The 19,191-nt window shown below is 45.0% G+C and overlaps 2 protein-coding genes across 7 annotated transcripts; one reads left to right on the forward strand and one right to left on the reverse strand.

The window, feature by feature from the left end:
- Nucleotides 1-1,927: 1,927 nt before the first annotated feature.
- On the reverse strand, nt 1,928-13,073 carry CHMP1A (charged multivesicular body protein 1A). Its single transcript, XM_053400032.1, has 7 exons — nt 12,894-13,073; nt 10,941-10,960; nt 9,510-9,587; nt 8,506-8,652; nt 5,603-5,731; nt 3,961-4,148; nt 1,928-3,470 (listed from the first exon to the last, which is right to left on the reverse strand). Exons 1-7 carry the CDS (start codon nt 12,898-12,900, stop codon nt 3,449-3,451), a joined length of 591 nt encoding a protein of 196 aa, XP_053256007.1. The 5' UTR covers nt 12,901-13,073; the 3' UTR covers nt 1,928-3,448.
- A 1,887-nt stretch (nt 13,074-14,960) lies between these two features.
- On the forward strand, nt 14,961-18,873 carry SPATA33 (spermatogenesis associated 33). 6 transcript variants are annotated; one of them, XM_053400036.1, is made up of 3 exons: nt 14,961-15,066; nt 17,175-17,324; nt 18,419-18,873. In XM_053400036.1, the coding sequence occupies exons 1-3, from the start codon at nt 15,027-15,029 to the stop codon at nt 18,619-18,621; spliced, it is 393 nt and encodes a 130-aa protein (XP_053256011.1). In that variant the 5' UTR covers nt 14,961-15,026; the 3' UTR covers nt 18,622-18,873. The 6 variants fall into 6 exon arrangements, with proteins under 6 accessions (XP_053256011.1, XP_053256010.1, XP_053256008.1 ...); XM_053400035.1 differs by having other exon boundaries at nt 14,964-15,066; nt 17,172-17,324; XM_053400033.1 differs by having other exon boundaries at nt 14,969-15,127; nt 17,172-17,324.
- The last annotated feature ends 318 nt before the right edge of the window (nt 18,874-19,191 follow it).

The raw sequence follows: 19,191 nt of genomic DNA on the forward strand, positions 1-19,191 counted from the left end.
AAAAAAAAATGAGAGGAGAGTAGGAGAAAGGTAGATGAGGGGGGTGTTATTTTAAAGCCAGAGAAATAAGCTGCATAAGATGGCATTTGTGGTCTGAAAACGGCCAGGCTGATCTCCCCTTGCTGGTGCTCATGCTTGAATAGCAATTGCTAGCTCTTGTTCCTTTAGCAGATGACGGATGGGGCCAGAGCATCCTCTCTCCTTGTTTCTACAGTCCCAGAGTGACAGGCAATGGGAGCAGAGAGTGGGGAGGGCAGCTCCTTGCATCTGCTCATTCTCTGGCCAATGGATGGGGTCAGGTTGGTCTCTTATTTGCCCCAATTCTGAGCCACTGCTTTGACAATCTGACCAGGCAGTGCCCAAGAATGGGATGTGATCAGATACCAGCCTCACAAAGCCGCACAAGGCTGGCTTGGGGAGGGTGGTGTGAGTACCCCCCTGCCTCAAGGAAAATGTGCCCAGACCAATCACCCCAGAAGCCTCCCCCCCCCATGCCCCTGCTGGAGCTAAAGCACATCTAAAGCTGGGCTAAGCAAGGAGCACCGTTCCTTAGGGGGAGGGAGCCCTCTTGTGGCAAACCTGTTTAATGCAGAACCACACAGAATCTGAGGGAGCAATACAGTTTACCAACCTTTTTGGACCAGGGGGAGGGACATAACACCAGAAAGAACTGTCAGGAGCCATGCTGTGTTTCAGAAGCTGCAAATCAATTCCATGCCCTCACCTCGGACACCAATTCTCAGCCATAAGAGCTAGAACTCTTTCATCATATTGCAGTTGGCATGGCCACCTATTGCGGGACATGTAAGCTGCCCTGTGGCAACAACTTTTCTTACAAAATGAAATGGGAAGGATTGGGCCTCCTGAGTAATTGAACATGGTAGGCGGACACTGTGGATAGGAATCAAACTTGGATCTCGTTCAAAATGAGCAGCTTTGGGGCCACAGCAGGGAAGGCAGGGATGGCGACAGGGAAGGAGACCCTTCTGAGCACCTGGGGCTCTCAGGCAGTGCCTAATCTGGCTGACCATCTGGCCACCGACCTTAGTTTTTGTAACCCTCCTTTCCTCTATGTATGATCCCCAAGGGCAGGAATATCCACTCATTGTCCCAGCCTCCTCCAAGAGTGAGGAAACCTATGTAAACCTAACTGCACCTACTGATTTCCAGAGATTGTTGGCATCTGCCTGCCTTGAGACTGAGAGACAATGGAGTGTACCTCCAGGGGTGAATTAAAATCACTGCATTAGCAGTACTGAAGTTACCTGCCTGGGGTGCAGGCCTGGCCAATGCGTATGGAGGTACTGGACTGCCCATAAGACACCCCCCCTCAGCCTCACTGATGTGGTCCAAAGGAAAGCAGAGCAATACCTTTGGCACCTGCTTGACTGCAGGAGTTGCCAAAAGGTGGTGTACAAGGCATCATCTAACCACTTAGAGACTTCACTCCAGATTTGTGTAGGATAGCCATTTCTTCCCTCGAAGATACCTTGCAAGGCAGCAGAGTTCTCCTTCTCTTAGACTGGGTACCTTCTCAGGTTGACAAACCTCATCTGCCTTACTTCCCTCTACAACACATGCAGAAACCACCTTCTTGATCACTGGACCCACTATTGATCTCATCCTCCCAATCCACTGGAGCCTGTCTTTGCATGCAGGGGAAGTTCCTAACTTACTGAGAGTTTGAGACTCGTTGGATACCCTCGCCTGGTTTAGCTGCCCAGTCAAAGCCGTTCCCATGGCGGGACCACTGTTGCATGTTGACAGCTTCTAAGAGTCCCAGGTGAGAGTTGAGTGCAGAGTGGGGACCAAAGGTGGACGAACTACCCCAAAAGGAGCAGGATGTGTGTGTTCCCCCGGTGGTACTACCCCTCCCCTAAAACCCCATACACCCCTATTTCCGGAGAGTAATTTATTTAAAACAGCATTAAAGAAACAACAGCATTCGCTTTAATATTTTTTTTAAACTAGAGGTGGAGGAAGGCAAAACAGAGCAGCGTTTTTCCCAAGAAGGAGTTGGGAGGATGTGGCACTCCATAACCCCCTTCCGACAAGCCTTTCACAATGAAAACACGCCTTCTGTTCCCATACCCCACCCCACAAAGTGCGGCTTAGAAGAACAGGAACAGCACAAGCATAAAGGCCAGGCCCTTCAGAGACAGAATGGTGGGAGGAGAGAGACCTCATTTTAAATACCAGCAGCAAAGTGGAACAGCGTGGTTTCTTACAGGAGAGGTGAGCTCTAAGACCAAAGAGGTTCTTGCTCTCTTGACATCAGCTCTGGTAGAAAGGTCAAAGCAACACCATTGAAGACAAGAACCTAATCCTGTTAAGTCCCACCGTTTCCACCCAGAGTATTAGGAGGTCCCAAGTCTTGTTGAATGGGGGGGGGGGAGAGAGAGTGAGGGCGCAGGGGGAAGAGCTGCTCTGGAACCAAGAGGCAAACTTCTCCAATATGACAAATCAGGGATAAAGACCCAAGCATCTCTGTACATGAGGGTTCGCCTTCCAGAAGTTTGAGGAAAGGTACATGCTGGACAAGGATGAACTGAAATGCAGAACACGAGCAAAGAGTTCTTAGGAGGGCCAGGAGAAGAATCAGAGGGTGCAGAATCACCAAATGAATCTATCTCTCTGTGTGTGTAATGGAGGGAGAGAATAAAGGAACATTAGTTTCAAAGGTCACTTAATGGTGTGTAAATCCAAAATGGTGTGTAAACAGACAGGCGGGGGAGGGGAGAAAGGTACACATCCATTCTCTCGACAAGCTCACTTTGTAGCACAATTCCAATTTCCACAAGTCATCCCCTAAAACAGCCTTCCCTGACTTAGTGCTCTCTAGATGCTTTTGACCACAACTCCCATCAGCTGTAGAAGCTGGGGTTTATGGGAGTTGTAGTCCAAAGATCTGGAGGGCAGGTCAGGGAGGCTGCCCTAAGCCAAGGAAATGACTGATATTAGGAGAAACAAACAGCACACCTGCCTCCACATACCAGACACAGGTTCCAGATATAAAGGTTTTAAGTCTTGCAAGGGCTCTGCCTGAATCATTTCTAAGAGCTATATGCTCCTGTTCCTTTCATCCAGTGACTTTCAGGCACAAGAGGATGAGGGGAAGTGTGGGCTGAAAAAAGAAGTTGGTGGGGTTTTTTTGGGGGGGGAGGAGAACCATACCAATAAATTTGCCTCCCAATCACGCCATCCCAGCCAAGCCTAGGCAAGTTCATGCACAGGTGCTTGCTGCTGCCACTATCTTTAGAGAGTAAATTGCCATCACCATGAGAGGATTTAAAGTCCATTGCTGAACACAGCAGGCCTGGAGGAGTCGAGGGACCAGTCTTCCTTCCAATCACCATAGGACGGGGTGGCCAGGGGCCTCCCGCAGGAAGTCCACAAATCATAGTTGAACAAGGCAGAAGCAACAGTCCATTAGGGGGAGTAGAGAGGGTTAATTCCGCAGGGCGGCCAACCTGGACAGGAACACGGGAGAAAATGAAAAAAGAAGGCTTTTTTTAAGGTACAGAAAAGAGCTGGCTTTTTAGTTTTGACCATGGGGAATTGCAAAAATGTATTACAGCTCTTGTTCAGTGTTGCCTTCTTTCCCCTCCTGCCACATCAGAGAAGATTCTGCAGCCACAGAGCATGTTTGTCAGGCTATTTCTAGAGACTGTTCCTTAGGGTTGTTTGCCCTTAAGCTTTCTTTCTTTAAATTTGCATTAAAAATTAATTTTATAAAGCTTTTAAAAAATACTTTTGAAAACCTCTTGGCTCCCCAAAACCAGCTGATACCATGGATGGGTGGTCCTGTTTTGGGGAGAGAAGAGTGATGCTACTTACTACCAGGATATGGCAACCTATAGATATTTTTAAAGCTGCCAGGCCTGGGTCTCTGTTGTTGGCCGAGAAGCAGGAATTTGAATCCTACAAAATGATTATGGGCTTGTTTGGGTGGCAACGAACCTTCGCGATAGCTGGTCCTCCTGGGAACGCACAGAGCTCTCTCCCACCGCCGAGGCCCCCTCAGGCAGCTGGTTCAGCTGATCCATGACTTCCAGGCCGTTCTCCTCAGCAATTTGTACTATCAGACTGTCAACTTGCTCCTGGGGTGTGGTCAGTGTAGTGGCTGAGCTCATGGAGTCTTCCATCACCTGTGGGGACCACAAAACAGATCCTAAGCAAGGAGGGAGGAAACAGAACACAAGAATATGTCCCCAAAGCTAGAGAAGCAAATGGGTGCAGTCCCAACAAACAGGCCTGCTTCTCAGTGGCAATTATTCCTCCTGCTGTCCCACACACGTGTCCAGCACAAAACATCCTCTTCTTCCAGATCTCCCTGCAGCAGGAAGGTGCTACTGCTGTCCCCCACTGATGAACATCTGGTGGTGGCTCAGATGTTCATTGCTCAACATTGGAAGTAACGTATAACGACAGAGGCATGGTTCAACATTGTCTGGGAGATAGTCCTGTCTGAACATCTTACGCAACACAGACAATTGGCAAGAAGTGAAGTGAAGAAAGATCAGTTTGAAAAATTGTGGTTCTTATTTTTTCCTCTTTAACAATAAGGACTTAAAATTCTCAGGCCCCCCAATATCCACACATCGCTTTGGAGGAGTTCTGCTGATGCCTAGTTATCACACAAAACTGTTAACGACTCTTTCAAGATAATTTAATTATTTGCTGTGAGCTAGTCGGTACTAAGTATTCTATAATCTGTGTCTGCAGCTGGATTCCATGATGTTTACTTGAAGTTTCTCTATTTTGTTTTCTCGAGATCAATAAAAATTACTTATGAATAAAAAAGGGAAGGTGCTACTGCCATCCACCAATAAGCCCAGCAATCTTTTCCTTTTCCCCTTGCAGTTTGGGGACAGAAAATGAAGGGGGCTCTCTCCCCATTCCTACTGGAATCTGTAGAAGGGCGACAGCAGTAGCAAGGCCCAACATGTACCTTCCACAAGAAGCTTGCATTGAGAGCAGGGGAAACACACACACACACACACACACAATATCACTTCCTCTACACAGGCAGGGAAGAGTTGTGCACAACCAAACAGTGGGCTAGCAGACCCAACACATAGCATACATGAAAAGGGCTGTTCATTTACATTCTGCGCCTTCCTCCTGCCCTAGCCCATATCCAAGGGCCATAGCTCATCAGTAAAACATCTGATTTGCATGTAGAAGGGCCCAGGTTCAATCCCAAACATCTCCAGGTAGGGCTGGGAGAGACTCCCTGTCTGAAACCCCTGGAGAGCTGCTGCTAGTCAGTGTAGACAATACTGAGATAGAAGGACCAATGGTCTGACTTGGTATAAGGCAGCTTCCTACATTCCAAACTCCAGACCAGAGCATACATACTGCTAAAAAAAGAGTGTTTTACACACTTCCTACAGCAGAAGTCTGAACTTCAACGGAACTTCACCATATCTGGCAGTGAGGGGGTAGATGGAAGGAGAAGGAGTCATAGGCAAACGGGGGGGGGGGGATGGGGACAGAACAGGTTTACTGGAATAAGGAGTTTTAAGATGTCTTGCATCCCACCACCCATAGCATTACAGCACATATGCCTTGTTCTCCCTGGACAGCAAACAGCCCTTACCGAAGTGTGAACATCCAAGTTCTGGACCTGCTGCTCAAACTTGTCCATCACAGCGGAGACCTTCTGCAAGTCCATAGAGCTGAGCGCTTTGTCCAAGGCCTTCGTCACCTGGGCCATGTTCTTAGTCACCTGCAGTAGAGAGTCAGAAAATGTCTCATACATTAAGTAAGCAGAAGCCCATCAGGGAATTGCCCAGAGAGCTGGAGCCAGGACATGAAGAGGACTTAAATAAAGTGTGGGAAACTGAATCTGGTCCACAAGATGCATTCTCCCCTTCCTCCATCCCATGAGCCAAATTTGACATGTGGGCTGTCAATCACCGGGCATCACAATGACATCAGGTGCCGTTTCTGCCTGCACAGTTTAAAATCAAACTGCGCAGGCCAGTGCACCGCCCTGTATTTTGCAAGTGTCATCAACCAGCTGATCAGCCTTTGCAAAATGTGGTACAGAGGACTGCTCAGCAGTGCCTGCAAACCCGCTTTCATTTCAGCTGCACTGCCTCTTTACCTGCTCCAGAGCAGATGGGCATTTCTTGGCTGAAGTGACCTCCATTAGCCAAATGTGCAGGGCTGGTAGATCTAATTAGGTTCACAGGCTGGAGGTTCTCCACCACTGATTTAAGAGTTATGTCCCTCAGAGCAACAACGACAGGAAAGGCCAGGGGGCAGAAAGTGTCAAATGAGCAGGGAATGAGGGTTTCAGAAGCACAAGTCACAACCAAGGTGGTCCTCAGCTGACAGACCTCAATGGCCGTTTCATCATTTTCAGTCTTGGAAGCCCAGACTCAAGGTCTAAAAGTCAAGAGGGGCCAGGGAAAAGAAGGATTTAAGATTGTGAGTGCTTTTAGACTTGGAAGAGGGGGGAAGAAGAACAGGGTGAGAGACTGTTTGATTACCCTCCGATCAAAAGAGGAGAGAGACAAAATTTTGGGTCTGCATTTCCAGAAGACTTTAGAAATACATCAGTCAAGAGTTGAAATATTTAAAGATATTCCAAAACATCTTTTGGACCTTAGGTCCAATTACGGAGATTTGGTTGCCTTGCTGAGAAGGAACAGACTTATCTTTAGGTGGGAATTTCCCCAAGGCCTATCTTTTAGTTTTAAAGGAAGAAAGATAAAAATAAGATCAGTGGAAGACAAAGAAAAATTTCCTGAAGAAACCAGAGGCCTTTCTCCTGGGCATGGTTGGCCAATTGGTGCCAAAGAAGGATAGAACTTTTTTTATGTATGCAACAACAGCAGCAAGAATACTTATAGCGAAGTATTGGAAGACACAAGATCTACCCACTCGGGAAGAATGGCAGATGAAAGTGATGGACTATATGGAACTGGCGGAAATGACTGGCAGAATCCGAGACCAGGGAGAAGAGTCGGTAGAAGAAGATTGGAAGAAATTTAAAGACTATCTACAGAAACACTGTAAAATTAAGGAATGCTAAAAGGATGTTGGAATGAAGTAATGTGGTTTTTGCAGTAATGTTATATAGGGTTAAGGAAGAATGGATTGTCAACAGGTCAGAATGTAAAGTTACAATATATTAAGATAAATTAATAAGATAAATACAAGAATGGAAAGGACTTGCTGAAATAATCAATTGAACTAGAATACAAAAAAGGGAGGTGTGAGGAGGTCAAGGAAATAAGTAAATGAAAGACAAGTCATGGAAAGATGGATTTCTTTTTAACTGTTTTTATTTTTTCTGTATTTTGTATTTTCTGTTTTTTTCTTTTTCTTTATTTTTGCAATTTTTTTTTGAAACTTTAATAAATATTTTTTTAAAAAAAAAGTCAAGAGGGGCCAGGATTGAGATGCTGGGGGCAATAGAGAGCAGCAGAGAAAAAATGGGCGGAGTGGAAAGGGGTAGAGTGGGTAAGAGGCCCCAAAGCAGCCCATAGGGCTCCAATGGAGCAAACCAGACTAGCCAGTTCTGCTCACATACCAATATGGGATAAGGAAGAGTCAGCAACCCAGGGGTCAAATGAGCATGTTTGCCGATAACAACATACTTAACATTATGGATTAAATTGCAGATTGGATCTCGGGCAGTAGGGCTGGAAAAGGACTCTTCCAGAGATCTTAGAAATCTGTTGCTAACCAAGACAGACAACACCTGGCTGGATGGGTGGCTGTCGGTCCAACTGTAGCACAGTTTTCATGTAATGGTACACCCTAGCCTGAAATAATAAATTACTCTGCGTGCTGCTCAGTCATCCTGCCCGGTTCCTTCCCTGTGCCCCCTTTACAGAACCATGGAGCAGCTGGCTTAGTGTTACATGCTAAGCGGTGCTGGTGATTTGTTTCTTGCCAGATAAATCACATGTGGAAGCTGAGGTTTGCTCTTGGCTTACCAGTCATGGTGTGTTTGGAGAGAAACAAGACACAAGCACTGGCTTGAACATTAAACCACACAGCAGCCAGCTCAATGTTGTTTCTTGCTAGGGAGGAGTGAAGCAGGTGCGACTGAGAGAGCGCATCAGCCTGTTGCTCGTTCCCAGTAAGCCATAGTTTGTTATTGATGAATGGTGAAGTGTGGACTTTTTCAGATGGACTGGAGTGGGGGAAGGTTATGGAAATACGAGAAACTGGCATGGGCGCCACCACAAAATGGCTGTGATTTAAATCATCTCGATGTAAATCAACCCACCTTGCCCAGCAATGCCTACGGTAAAAGATGTGATTTTTAAAAAAGCAATAAGAGGAACAGGAGACCTTGGTGAGCACAAAGTAGGGGATTTTCACTGGGTGTTGTGAAGCTGTACACCATGTTGGTAAACATTATGTGCAAACATGGCCAATGTGAAAGGCAAGTCCTTGTAGCCTTAAGCAGCAGGGAAGAGGAAGCATCTACCAGGTTAGACTGTGGATACTCAACACCGGTGCCAAAGTGCATCTTCTTACCCCCTTCATAGTCACTGCCGTCTGGACCTTAGAGGCCACCGCATCCACTCGAGAAGCCATACGGAGCCAGTTCAAGCCTTCGTTCTTCTTCCGAATGGCATTCTCTGCATAGACACGGGCACATTCCACGTTCTTCTGTTGAAGGGCCTGGAGCAGAAGAAAAATGGGGAGATGCTCAGGGTGAATTCACCAGAATCAGAGCACTTGCATGGGGCTCTAAACGTGCTGCCGATCAGCCAGAAAACCTTTCAAGCCAGCTGCATCTTTACCTGCCCCACACCTGACAACATATATGCATGGCTTGGCCAAAACAAGAAGGTGGCCTTCAAACAGTGTCTCCCAACATCAAGAATTCTGTACATGGTGCAGACTTGCTAGGCCCACCTTTTCCCTATATAAGGACTGCCCCATGCCTCTCCATTTTTAGTGGTGCAACAATGTAGTGTCCACAATGTAGAAAGGTCCTTACTTACAATCTGCACTAGACAAAGAAATCAGGAGTGATGGAAGAAACAAGAAAATGGACAAACATGTTCAGGAATGGAGCTACTAAAGACAGAGATAAACAAGTAGATCAGTTATGGGGGAAGGTGAGGCTCCGCCAGAAATGGAACGCAGCAAAAGACAGAGAGGATGGGCATAGAAAGGAGAAACTAAGGGAGCCAAAACTTTGCACTGAGCAGAGAGACACAGGAAACAGAGAGCCTTAAAACAAAAACAATTAAAACAAGGGTACGGAATCTGTGGCACTCCAGATGTTGTTGGACACAACTTCCATCATCCCGAACCACTGGCCATACTGACTGGGGCTGATAAGAGTTAGAATTGAACAAGATCTGGAGGGACACTGGTTCCTGATGTTCAAATGGGGAGCCACAGTGTGTAAGCAAAGAGGCTTTTAGGGAAAGCAGCAATGCTGCTATCGGAGTTCCTGACTGGAGAGGCAGTCAGCCTTCCAGGGACATCAGGCAGTTACTCTCATCACCAGCATTTGTTTCCATTACCTTCTTGACTTTGGCTTGCTCGGTTTTGGAGTCCTTTTCTGCCTTCTTGGCAAGCTTCTCCAGCTGCTTGGCTGTAAACTAGAGAGAATGAGATGCTCAGTAGGTAGGTAGGCAGGCAGAAAAACATCTCCAGAGGAGGAGATATCCACAGGGAAGAACTTGCTATTTGTACATTGCTAGTCACCATATCTCAAAAAGTATGTGCAAGACCTCAAAAGATGAAGAAAAGACAAGCCATATGTGGCTAAAATAACTCCCCTATGATGAAAGGTTATATTATTTGGGGTGTTCTAGTTTACAAAAACAAAAAAACCAGTAAAGGGATGTAGGGAAAATATGGCAAAGGCTTGTAAAATTATGTATGTAAGAGGTGGGAAAAGAAGATCATGTTTTTCTTCTGTTCCTCTCATAATACTAAACCCAGGGTCATCCAAAGAATCTGAAAAGTGGAAAATTTAAAGCAGATGAAGGGGGGGTATTCACACATCACACAGTTCATCTATAGAACTGGCTACCACAAGAGATTGTACTGGCCACCAACTTGGATGACTTTAAAAGATGATTTGACAAATTCATGGAGAAACGGATAACAATGGCTACTAGTCATGAGGGTTGTATCACTTCCAGTGAATAACTATTACTGGAGATCATGAACATGAGAATGTCATTGCGTTCATGTCCTACTTAGGGGCTTCTCAGAGGCATCTGGTTGGCTGCTGTGTGACAGGCATCTGATCTGGTCCAGGAGGGCTCTTGTACAGAAACAAGAGGTAGAAATGGCCATTGTCTCCCTACTTTAGACCAATACATCCTGAGTAATTTTTAAGTTGTGTGCATATTCAGAGTCCACAAATCTGAAGCCCACAAAAAAGCAATACCAAGGGGTTGGCATACTGTAGAGTATCAATAAATTTTACAGGACAGAATAGAAGCCACCTGCATTGAATGCGCCATGGAGAGCTGTGGGAAAAGCTAGTCTGAGTCAGTGAAACTTCCTACTACTTAGAGTGGTCCCCAGGAGCTGCCCATCCCAGAGTCACATACACAACTACAAACTAGTAACCTGCGATTCCAGAAAGTAGATGCTTTCTCTGTCCAAGGAAGACAATACTTCCAGACAGAAACCTAGGTGCCACCTACATAAGTTCACCATGAAAAAAGTGCATTTTTAAAATGGTGATTTTTAAAAAACCAATTGCACATACAGCTGCCTTGAAGACTGTTAGCCTCCTTGCAGACCATCCATTTGAAAGGCAAGGTATTAATCTTCAAAATAAATAAATTCTCTCTCAATAATTCAGCATCTGCACTGTGTACAGTATATTTTTAAAAAAGAAATTTACATCCTTTTCTATACTTTGCTGCATAATAGTTAATAGTTAAGCCCTAGCTGGCAACAAGAAACAGCATTTCATAGTGTCCAGCACTCACCTTTAACTGGAAGAGTGTATCTGTGAAGAGAAATATGACAATAGTTGGGTTTCAGAAAAAAGGTCTCAGAATGAAAGGTACTGACTGAAATTTCCACCAACCCACAACATTCCTTCTAGCCCAAAGAGGTCCATACTGGGTACATTAAATACACCCTTCCCATAGAGCAACAAAAATCCTTTGTGCTAAGCACTTTGTGTCTAGCAACTTTACATGAGGAATATGAAATACATTCATCTCTATACAATGAACTAGCTCCTACATTTTTTACATTTGCTGCTAAAAATCATTATATTTTTCCAATCCCACAGTTCTACAGGAGGAATTGTTGCACCTTGGAGCCCAACTTCTTGACCTGTCATGCATTTATAGCCTATATACTAATCATGTGACAATATACTAGTAAGCCAGTCTTTCAAAGTGCCACAGCACTTTCTCTCTCCAGAATTCAACACTCAACTTTAACCACAGCAATCATTTTCCTTTGTACTCTGGCCTCTCAAGCTGCCTGGAGGATAACTGCTAGCTGGAGACTCCTGTTCTACTTCTGTGGTGAGGGAAAATCGATCAAACACTATGCCACCCAGGTAACTGGCTCATACACTGTGTCACCTGTCTGGCATCTAGGAACAGGAAGTGGCATACAAGAAATGAGGAAAATACGTTACTGCTTGTTAAAGGATCCTCTTTTGAAGACTCTAAACACACAGTCTTATTTGGCTCACAGAAATGATTCTCTTGAAAGGACTGCCAGCCAGATGAGTGGCTAGAACAACCCAGTCAGGTGGGCAGGGTACATATAATAAAAATATTATTAAAATTATTATTATGGAAAGATCAGTTTCTGGCCAATGCAAACATGCCTCTCACAGGCATACATTTCTGTCCACAGGGCTCCATCCCTGGGGCATATCATAATACCAAAAGATATTTTCTAGTATGGGTTAGAAAACCACTGCCTGACCCCCTGCCCTTAGGCAGGAACCTCTGTGCCACATATTTAAAACAAACCACACAATCCAGATTACCTAGTCATTTGTGAGTGAAGTGCAGGAGTAATGAAAGTGGGCTATATCAAAGATCAAAGCCAAACATCTGACTCTGTCTCCCACAAAATCACAAGGCATATCCAATACACTATTTAGTCCAACCCTGTGACATACGACAAGGTGGTCAGACTTGACAACCTATGCAATCCATGAATTGTACTAAGCTGTACTAAATGACTAAAATTAAGTTAGCCTAAACACACTCTGCAGGCAAAACAAACACCCCAGACATTTAATCAGAACAATTTGATGGGGAAGGGGAAGCATTCCTTCAAAATACCAAACACAGCAGATAGATTTTTGCCTGCGTGTCAAGTAGCCACTTGCCTTTAGTTGAAGAAGAAGAAAAATAAACTCCCCTCCCCTCCTCCTTGACTGCCTTGTCTTGGGGGGCAATAAGGTTGCCAGGTTCCTTTTCTAGGAAGGCACTTGTGCCAGAAACTGAACAGGTGAACCTTTGCCTGACAAATGTGCGTGAGACAGGAGCCTGGGGGCGGAGGGGGGAGAAAAAGTCAACAACTCTAACAGGCAGGCAGGAAGGAGAGATATCCCCACCCCAGATCCCTTCTAAACAACTCGAGAGAATTTACCTCCAGCTCACATGCACAAGGGGTGTGTGCTTAAATGTATAAATATATATGCATACACACAAACACACACACACTCTTTATGGGAGTCAAGGCCGGGGGCTGGGTGTTAGAATGCTAAAGTCATGTCTTGATGGCTTCATTGTTACACACTTCCCCACCCCCAGGAACCCCACCCCGCTTTCACCTTCCCAGTTATCCCCACCCAATTGTAGGAAAGGCCCCAGTCCATAAGTCCCCACACCCTGGATCAGGGTTGAATGTGAAGTCGCTCCGTTCCCCACCCACCCGAGGAAGAAGGGGAAGAGCTGCCTTACCGTCCATTCTGAATTGAGTCCTCTGTCTACTCCCCTGACCAAAACTTCCGGGCTCCCTCCTCGCCCACTTCCGGGTTCTCTCCCCCAGCCTCTTCCGCGTCGTCTCGAACGCGATCTCAGCCACGCCTCGCGAGACGGCCGTCTATCACGACCGCCATCATCTTTCTCACCGCGCCGCAGTCTCGCTCACCGGGTCCGTGCTGGCGCATGCGTAGACTTTACAAAAAGTCACTCGTGGGCACGCCCAGCAAGACAAGGATCGTAGGTGGCGGTTCCTATGGCAACGAGGGAGAAAGAAAACGAAGATGATGAGATGCGGGGGAAAGCGCTTGTGCACAGCTTGGGAGTAATTTAAGCACGAAGCAGATATAAATCTTATTTGCATATCGATTTTTTTTTACATATTGCTGTTGTTATTGTTGAGTATTATTTGACGGTGATGATGATTCCCATCATCATCAAGTATTTAGGGCTGTATATAGAAGAATTAGGATAAAAATAGTGTATTTAGGGCTGGACAAAAAATAGATTGGTTCCTACTCCAGAATGGCTTTCAAACTAACAAATATTTGACACATACAAAAGGAAGAAACAATGAAGGGGAGAAGAAAAGAAGCGAATTCAGTGTTCAGGCACCATTGCATTCCAAATAAATAGACATTGGCCATGGATAGAGCCAGTTCATAGCAGAGCACAATGCACATTGTGCTTGGACTGCCTCTTGAGAATGTTTCTGCTGGTTGTATGACACTAACTGCAGCATAACTTTGGAGCATAAGTGAGCGGCAGCAAAATTATCCCCATTCTACTGACTGGTGAAGATGAGGTTGTGTTGTGTTGACTAGAGCACTGGTCTTCAACAGGTGAGGTTGGGTGGGATCCTCTACTGTGTGACAGCTTGACCCAAACTGTAGGGCTGTCTACCACCATGCAAATTTACAACTACTACTACTAATATTAGAAATTAAAGACCACCTTTCTTTTCAAGAAGCATATGGCCAACTTTCACTTGGAGGAAGGATATTGATAAACTGGTACATTTCCAGAGAAGGAGATAAAGATAGTGAGGTGTCTGGAGAACCAGTCTCATGAGAAAAGGTTGAGTTGGTTATGTTTAACTTGGAGAAGAGACAATTCAGAGGCCATCTTCAAATTTTTGAAGGGCTAGCACAGGGGTCAGCAAACTTTTTCAGCAGGGGGCCAGTCCACTGTCCCTCAGACCTTGTGGAGGGGGCAGACTATATTTTGGGGGAGGTGAACGAATGACCATGCCCCACAAATAACCCAGAGATGCATTTTAAATAAAAGGACACATTCTACTCCTGTAAAAACACGCTGATTCCCGGACCGTCCGTGGGCCAGATTGAGAAGGCGATTGGGCCTTAGTTTGCCTACCCATGGGCTAGCACATAGATGGAGCATCTTTGTTTTCCATCACTCTAGCTAAATATTAGAAAAAGCTTCTTGGCAGAATGACCTGTTTGATGGTACAAACAGTTTTGGAGGGTTCTTCAGGGTCACCCACAATGGGAAAATAGAGGAGCTTCCTTACTCTGTCCCAATAGCACTTACCTATCATCACCAAGAGTCTTGCAACATCCAAACCATCCTAGTGCAAATTCCAAAAAAGTCAGAGCACTTTAGAAAAGTTAGAGCCAGTGTAGTGCAGTGAAGGGGATTTATGTTTTGCCTATGGGAGATGCCTCTCAACCATGATGAGAGTGGCTCAATATCTACTACTCTTCACTCTAACTTCTCCTGAGATGGTTTTGTCTGAGGATGTAAGGGAAAAAATCATTTGAATATGGTGAGAAGGATATAATAAATATAAAATGGTGGTGGGAGAAAACATGCCAAACATTAATTAGCCCAAGAGAAAAAGAGGGCAGAAAAAAAGAGGGAAACCTGTACTTTCTTACAGCACCCATACATTGCCACGGGTAAAGGGTCCTGAGGAGGATATCACAGGAGTCGTTTCCTGAGCTGAATCAGCCCCCTCCTGCTGTGCATCTGGTGTGCTGCTTCTTTGATGATGATGGTGCTGGTTGGTGCTGAGTCACAAAAGGACCCAGACAATGCAATCAAGGATGGAGTAGTGCCAATGTTGGGGGAGCAAGGACTGTAGGCTCATCTATGGGGGGGTCTCACAGCAAACATGAAGATGTGGGAGGAGGTAAAATGTTCTTGTTCCTCTTTACAGAATGATGTCCAAGAAGGGTTCAGGTTAGTGCCAGGTAACAGTTGGCATGAGGAGAATGAGGTCAAGCCAGCCTAATGGCTTTGGCTTTTAAATGAAGTGGGTTGGGGGAGGAGAGTTTCTACTTTTGTTTTGAGAGCATGCCATTTTGGATGAGAGATTGAGGCAGCCTGGACACTACACAGGCAGCAGGATGTGGTGGTAGGATCCTGAGGTGGTAGAATGAATGGTACCACTTCAGGCTGTAAGTAGGAGATAACATTTGTGAAAGCCCCTCTGCAAGTAAGAACACAAACACATCAAGGAGAAAGGTTCTATCCCAATCTCCTTTCTGATCTGCCAATTTTTTATATGCAGAGGCAGGCTTTTTTAATATCAGGGACCATTCAGAAATGTGATTCCCCCACCTGCAGCAAAAAGTAGCACATTCCCTTCTATTACCCCATTACCACTTCATTCTGCTGCACGTGTACAATCATCTTCAGGCTTCGGTCCTGGAAGCAAGTACTGCAGAAACTGGTGGAATTTCTTCTCAGTAAATATGCCAAGGGGTCAGCAAACTTTTTCAGCAGGGGGCCAGTCCACTGTTCAAAAGAACAGTCAGATAATGTCTGCCTCTTCCCCACCCTCATTTCTCTGTCCCTAATCCCATCCACTAACTAGCTGGATAAAAAATCCAACATCCCACAAGTTCTCATTTTTAATTTTTATTTCTAACACACCCTACATTTACAGCACAAGCTTTTCTCCAAAGAATCCTGGGATCTGTAGTTTGTAAAGATTGCTATGAGTTATTGCTCTGTGAGGGAAACACTACAGTTCCCAGGATTTGTTGGGGGAGGCTGCTTTAAATGTATGGTGTGGACGTGACCTAAGCATTTACATTCTGTTCTTCATTGGATATTTCATTATCAGGGTGTGAGACAATTAAATAACTAATAATTCAAATCTACAGAAAAAAGATATCAATATACATAAATTACAGAATCCATAAAAACAAGGCCAATAAATAGGAAACAAATTAACAGCACTATCATAAAACAAACAAAGCTAAAGTTCAATGAGGACAATTAGAATGTCATGTTCGTAGAACCAGATCAGCCGGTCTTACTTGATATGTTTGTTTTCTGAGTGGGAAACTAATTAGCATGGCTTCTGTGAAATTCTAGTAATTCCTATATTTGCATATATATGCATAAATCAGGACATGCAGATTTGTGTCCTAGTGCCTGTGCCCCTGTTCTTTTTAAGTACTGTATCTATGTAGCATGCCTCTGTACCTGTTTAGCACCACAGTTATTTGGGGGAGGTTTTAGCCTGGAAGCACCCATGTTATTGATCCTTAACCTCTTCTGGATCTCTCTCTGTCTTCTTCATCAATTGGGTAAGCACTCTATAATATCTGTAGCACAAAGAACCCTCTTGAAACACTGTAGGGGGTGGGGAATAAGTGTACAACTTACTTTGATTTCAGAGCAGATCTGCTGGAAATGAATGACAATTAGATTTAAAATAGATCTGTGGGGGAAGAGAAGTCAATCAATGGCTATTAGTCACAACAGCTAAATGGAGTGTCCACATTCAGAGAGAGTCTTCCTAGGGGGAAGCAACAAGGGAGGAAGGCTGTTCCCTTCATGGTTTGCTTATGGGTTCCTTAAAGTATCTAAGCCAGTGCCTGGCAGTGCAATTGTTAGAGCAGGGAACCTTTGACCCTTTAGATGCTGCTGGACTACAACTCCCATCATCACTGATGGCCCTCAGTCTGATCTTGTAAGGTGTTCATGTTCTGATTGGCTGCTGGTCTTTGGCAAAGAGCTAGCAAATGGGAAGATATAAGATTGCTTGTTCTATTTAGGTGGGTTTTTAAAAAATTTCGTAGGAACGTGCTTTCTCCCAAGTCACACCATTGGTCCACATATCTCAGCATTGTCTATAACTGTCAAAAACAATCCAAGATTTCAGGCAGGGGACATTTCCCTAGCGATGCTGGGAACCGAACCTGGGACCTTCTGCATGCAAAGCATAGGTTCTACCATTGAGGTTCTACCTTTTCCATTCTTAATATTTGTATTTTTCCTTAGCAGCTCATGTTCATAAAAATATAGATGGTAGCAAGGTCAAAGAACCCAAGCCCAGCTTCCAAGAACAGAGCCAGCATATGTATGGAAACATTCAACCTTCAACATCGGGTAAACCAACAAAGAAGCCTGTGCCACATCCTATGCAAGTAGAAGGTGAGGAAGGGAGCATAGTGACAGCAATGGCATATCTCATTCACATGTTCTCAGTAGTCCTTTGTAGATATACACATACTTAGGTTTGGAGTCTGCAACAGTATTTAAAAAACAAAACAAAAAACAAAACCATGAGAAATGGTTACTATTTCTTTAAAAGATTTATACCCTGCTTTTTACTGAAAGATTCTCAAGGCGGTTTGCAGCAGAGTGTAATAATACCCAGCCCTCCCCCCATCAACCCAGCAGCACTTTGTCCCTTGGCCAGAGTGCAACCTACTTAATTCCAAGGGCAAATGCAGTTGGAGCCTCCTGGGAAGGAGGGAGGGGTGAAGCACAAAGATCCTCTGCAGCTGCTCCTTCTCTGGCCCAGTCTTCACCTTACTGGGGCAATCTTCCTTGGAGGGCAGAGGTGCAGCCTGCCACTTCCCCTTTGTTCCCTGGCCGATGGCAGAGACAAAAGCATATTTCCCTTCAGCTCTGCAGTCCTGGTGCAACTATTATTCTTCATCACTAGGGCATCACCTCACTTCCAGTTATATGGGTTGTCAATGTCACTCTTCAGCTGGAAATGAAGCAAACTGAATTTCTTGAGGCCTTGGTAGCAGTGGTGCAGTGGTACATTTTCAAGAACTAGAGCTCATCATGACAGCCCCCGGTATCCAAGGAAGGGCCAAGAAGTATTACTGTTTAAACTGCTAGCATGAAGTCAGAACACCATCAAAGAGATGTGTTTCCAGCCTTTTGATTACCGGTATATTCCTCATTCTCTGACTTCCTCATTGACCTACATTGAGAGTGATCAGGAATAAGCCAGATGAGAGTGGGATCATACCAAGTTAACCTGCTCCTGCCTTGGAGGGAACAAACACAGCAGGTCTTGAGTGTCCACAACTAGACTTATCACACTTAGGATCCGATAGGAGGTTTCATGTCAGAAGCTGAGTTTTCCTGCAGATTTTGGCCTTGGCAGCTCTTTTTGAAAATGAAATACTAAGTTCCGTCTTAGACGATTGCTGCATCCCTTTGATATTAGGAAGGTCCATACCCCAGCCCAGTATGCAGCACTTTGATATTTCCTTCTTTCCTTGCAGTATCTACTGATAAACTTGCCAAGAAGAAAAGGCTTATTCCTAAGATCATTGTGACTGGGCCCTCGGAGGAAGTGCTGTTGAACAGTTATACTGATGAAATCCCTGAAACAAAAACCATCCGGGACACTGAAGACTTTGGCGCGTATAGTGTGCACACGAAGCCCAGCACTGTAGACGCTTATAGAACCAGCAGAGATCAGTGAGTGCACAGTGGAGAGTCAACAGCACTCAGTGTGATGGATACCATCTAGGGAAGCTAGCAGCCCAGTCCTGGATCCCCCTCTCAATAAATGGGAATCCCACCACAATGAATCCTTTCATGGTTTCACTTTCCCCACCTCCCACATTTGGAGGTGGAGGAAGAGGAGGAGGAGGAGGAAGGGCAAAGCTTAGCCAAATATAAATGAGGTTGATGATGGATGTTCATTTCCAAATAAATATGTTTGGTAAATGTTTTAAGATTCCCAGTCAATAATGGACCAGTATCTGCATGAGTGATTAGTATTGTTGGAGCAGAGGGAACATCTCAGCCATACCTGCACTCCTAGAAAGGAAGGTCCAGGCAAAATATGTCGCGAAGGGTTTGGGAGATCCATTGGATTACACCTGGAAGAGGGTGTGGTGTAGTTATAAGGTGCAATCCACCCTGAGCATATTCTGTCGAAGTTGCTGAAGCCTTTATTAAATCCCCCACATTCTCCTGCAACTAGCTTAACTACTTGTAACTGCTATAATCACATAGGCTCCATATGTACTATACATTAAAAGCAGTA

Source organism: Podarcis raffonei, chromosome 8 (genome assembly GCF_027172205.1).
Source record: "Podarcis raffonei isolate rPodRaf1 chromosome 8, rPodRaf1.pri, whole genome shotgun sequence".
In the NCBI taxonomy this organism is placed as follows: Eukaryota; Metazoa; Chordata; class Lepidosauria; order Squamata; family Lacertidae; genus Podarcis; species Podarcis raffonei.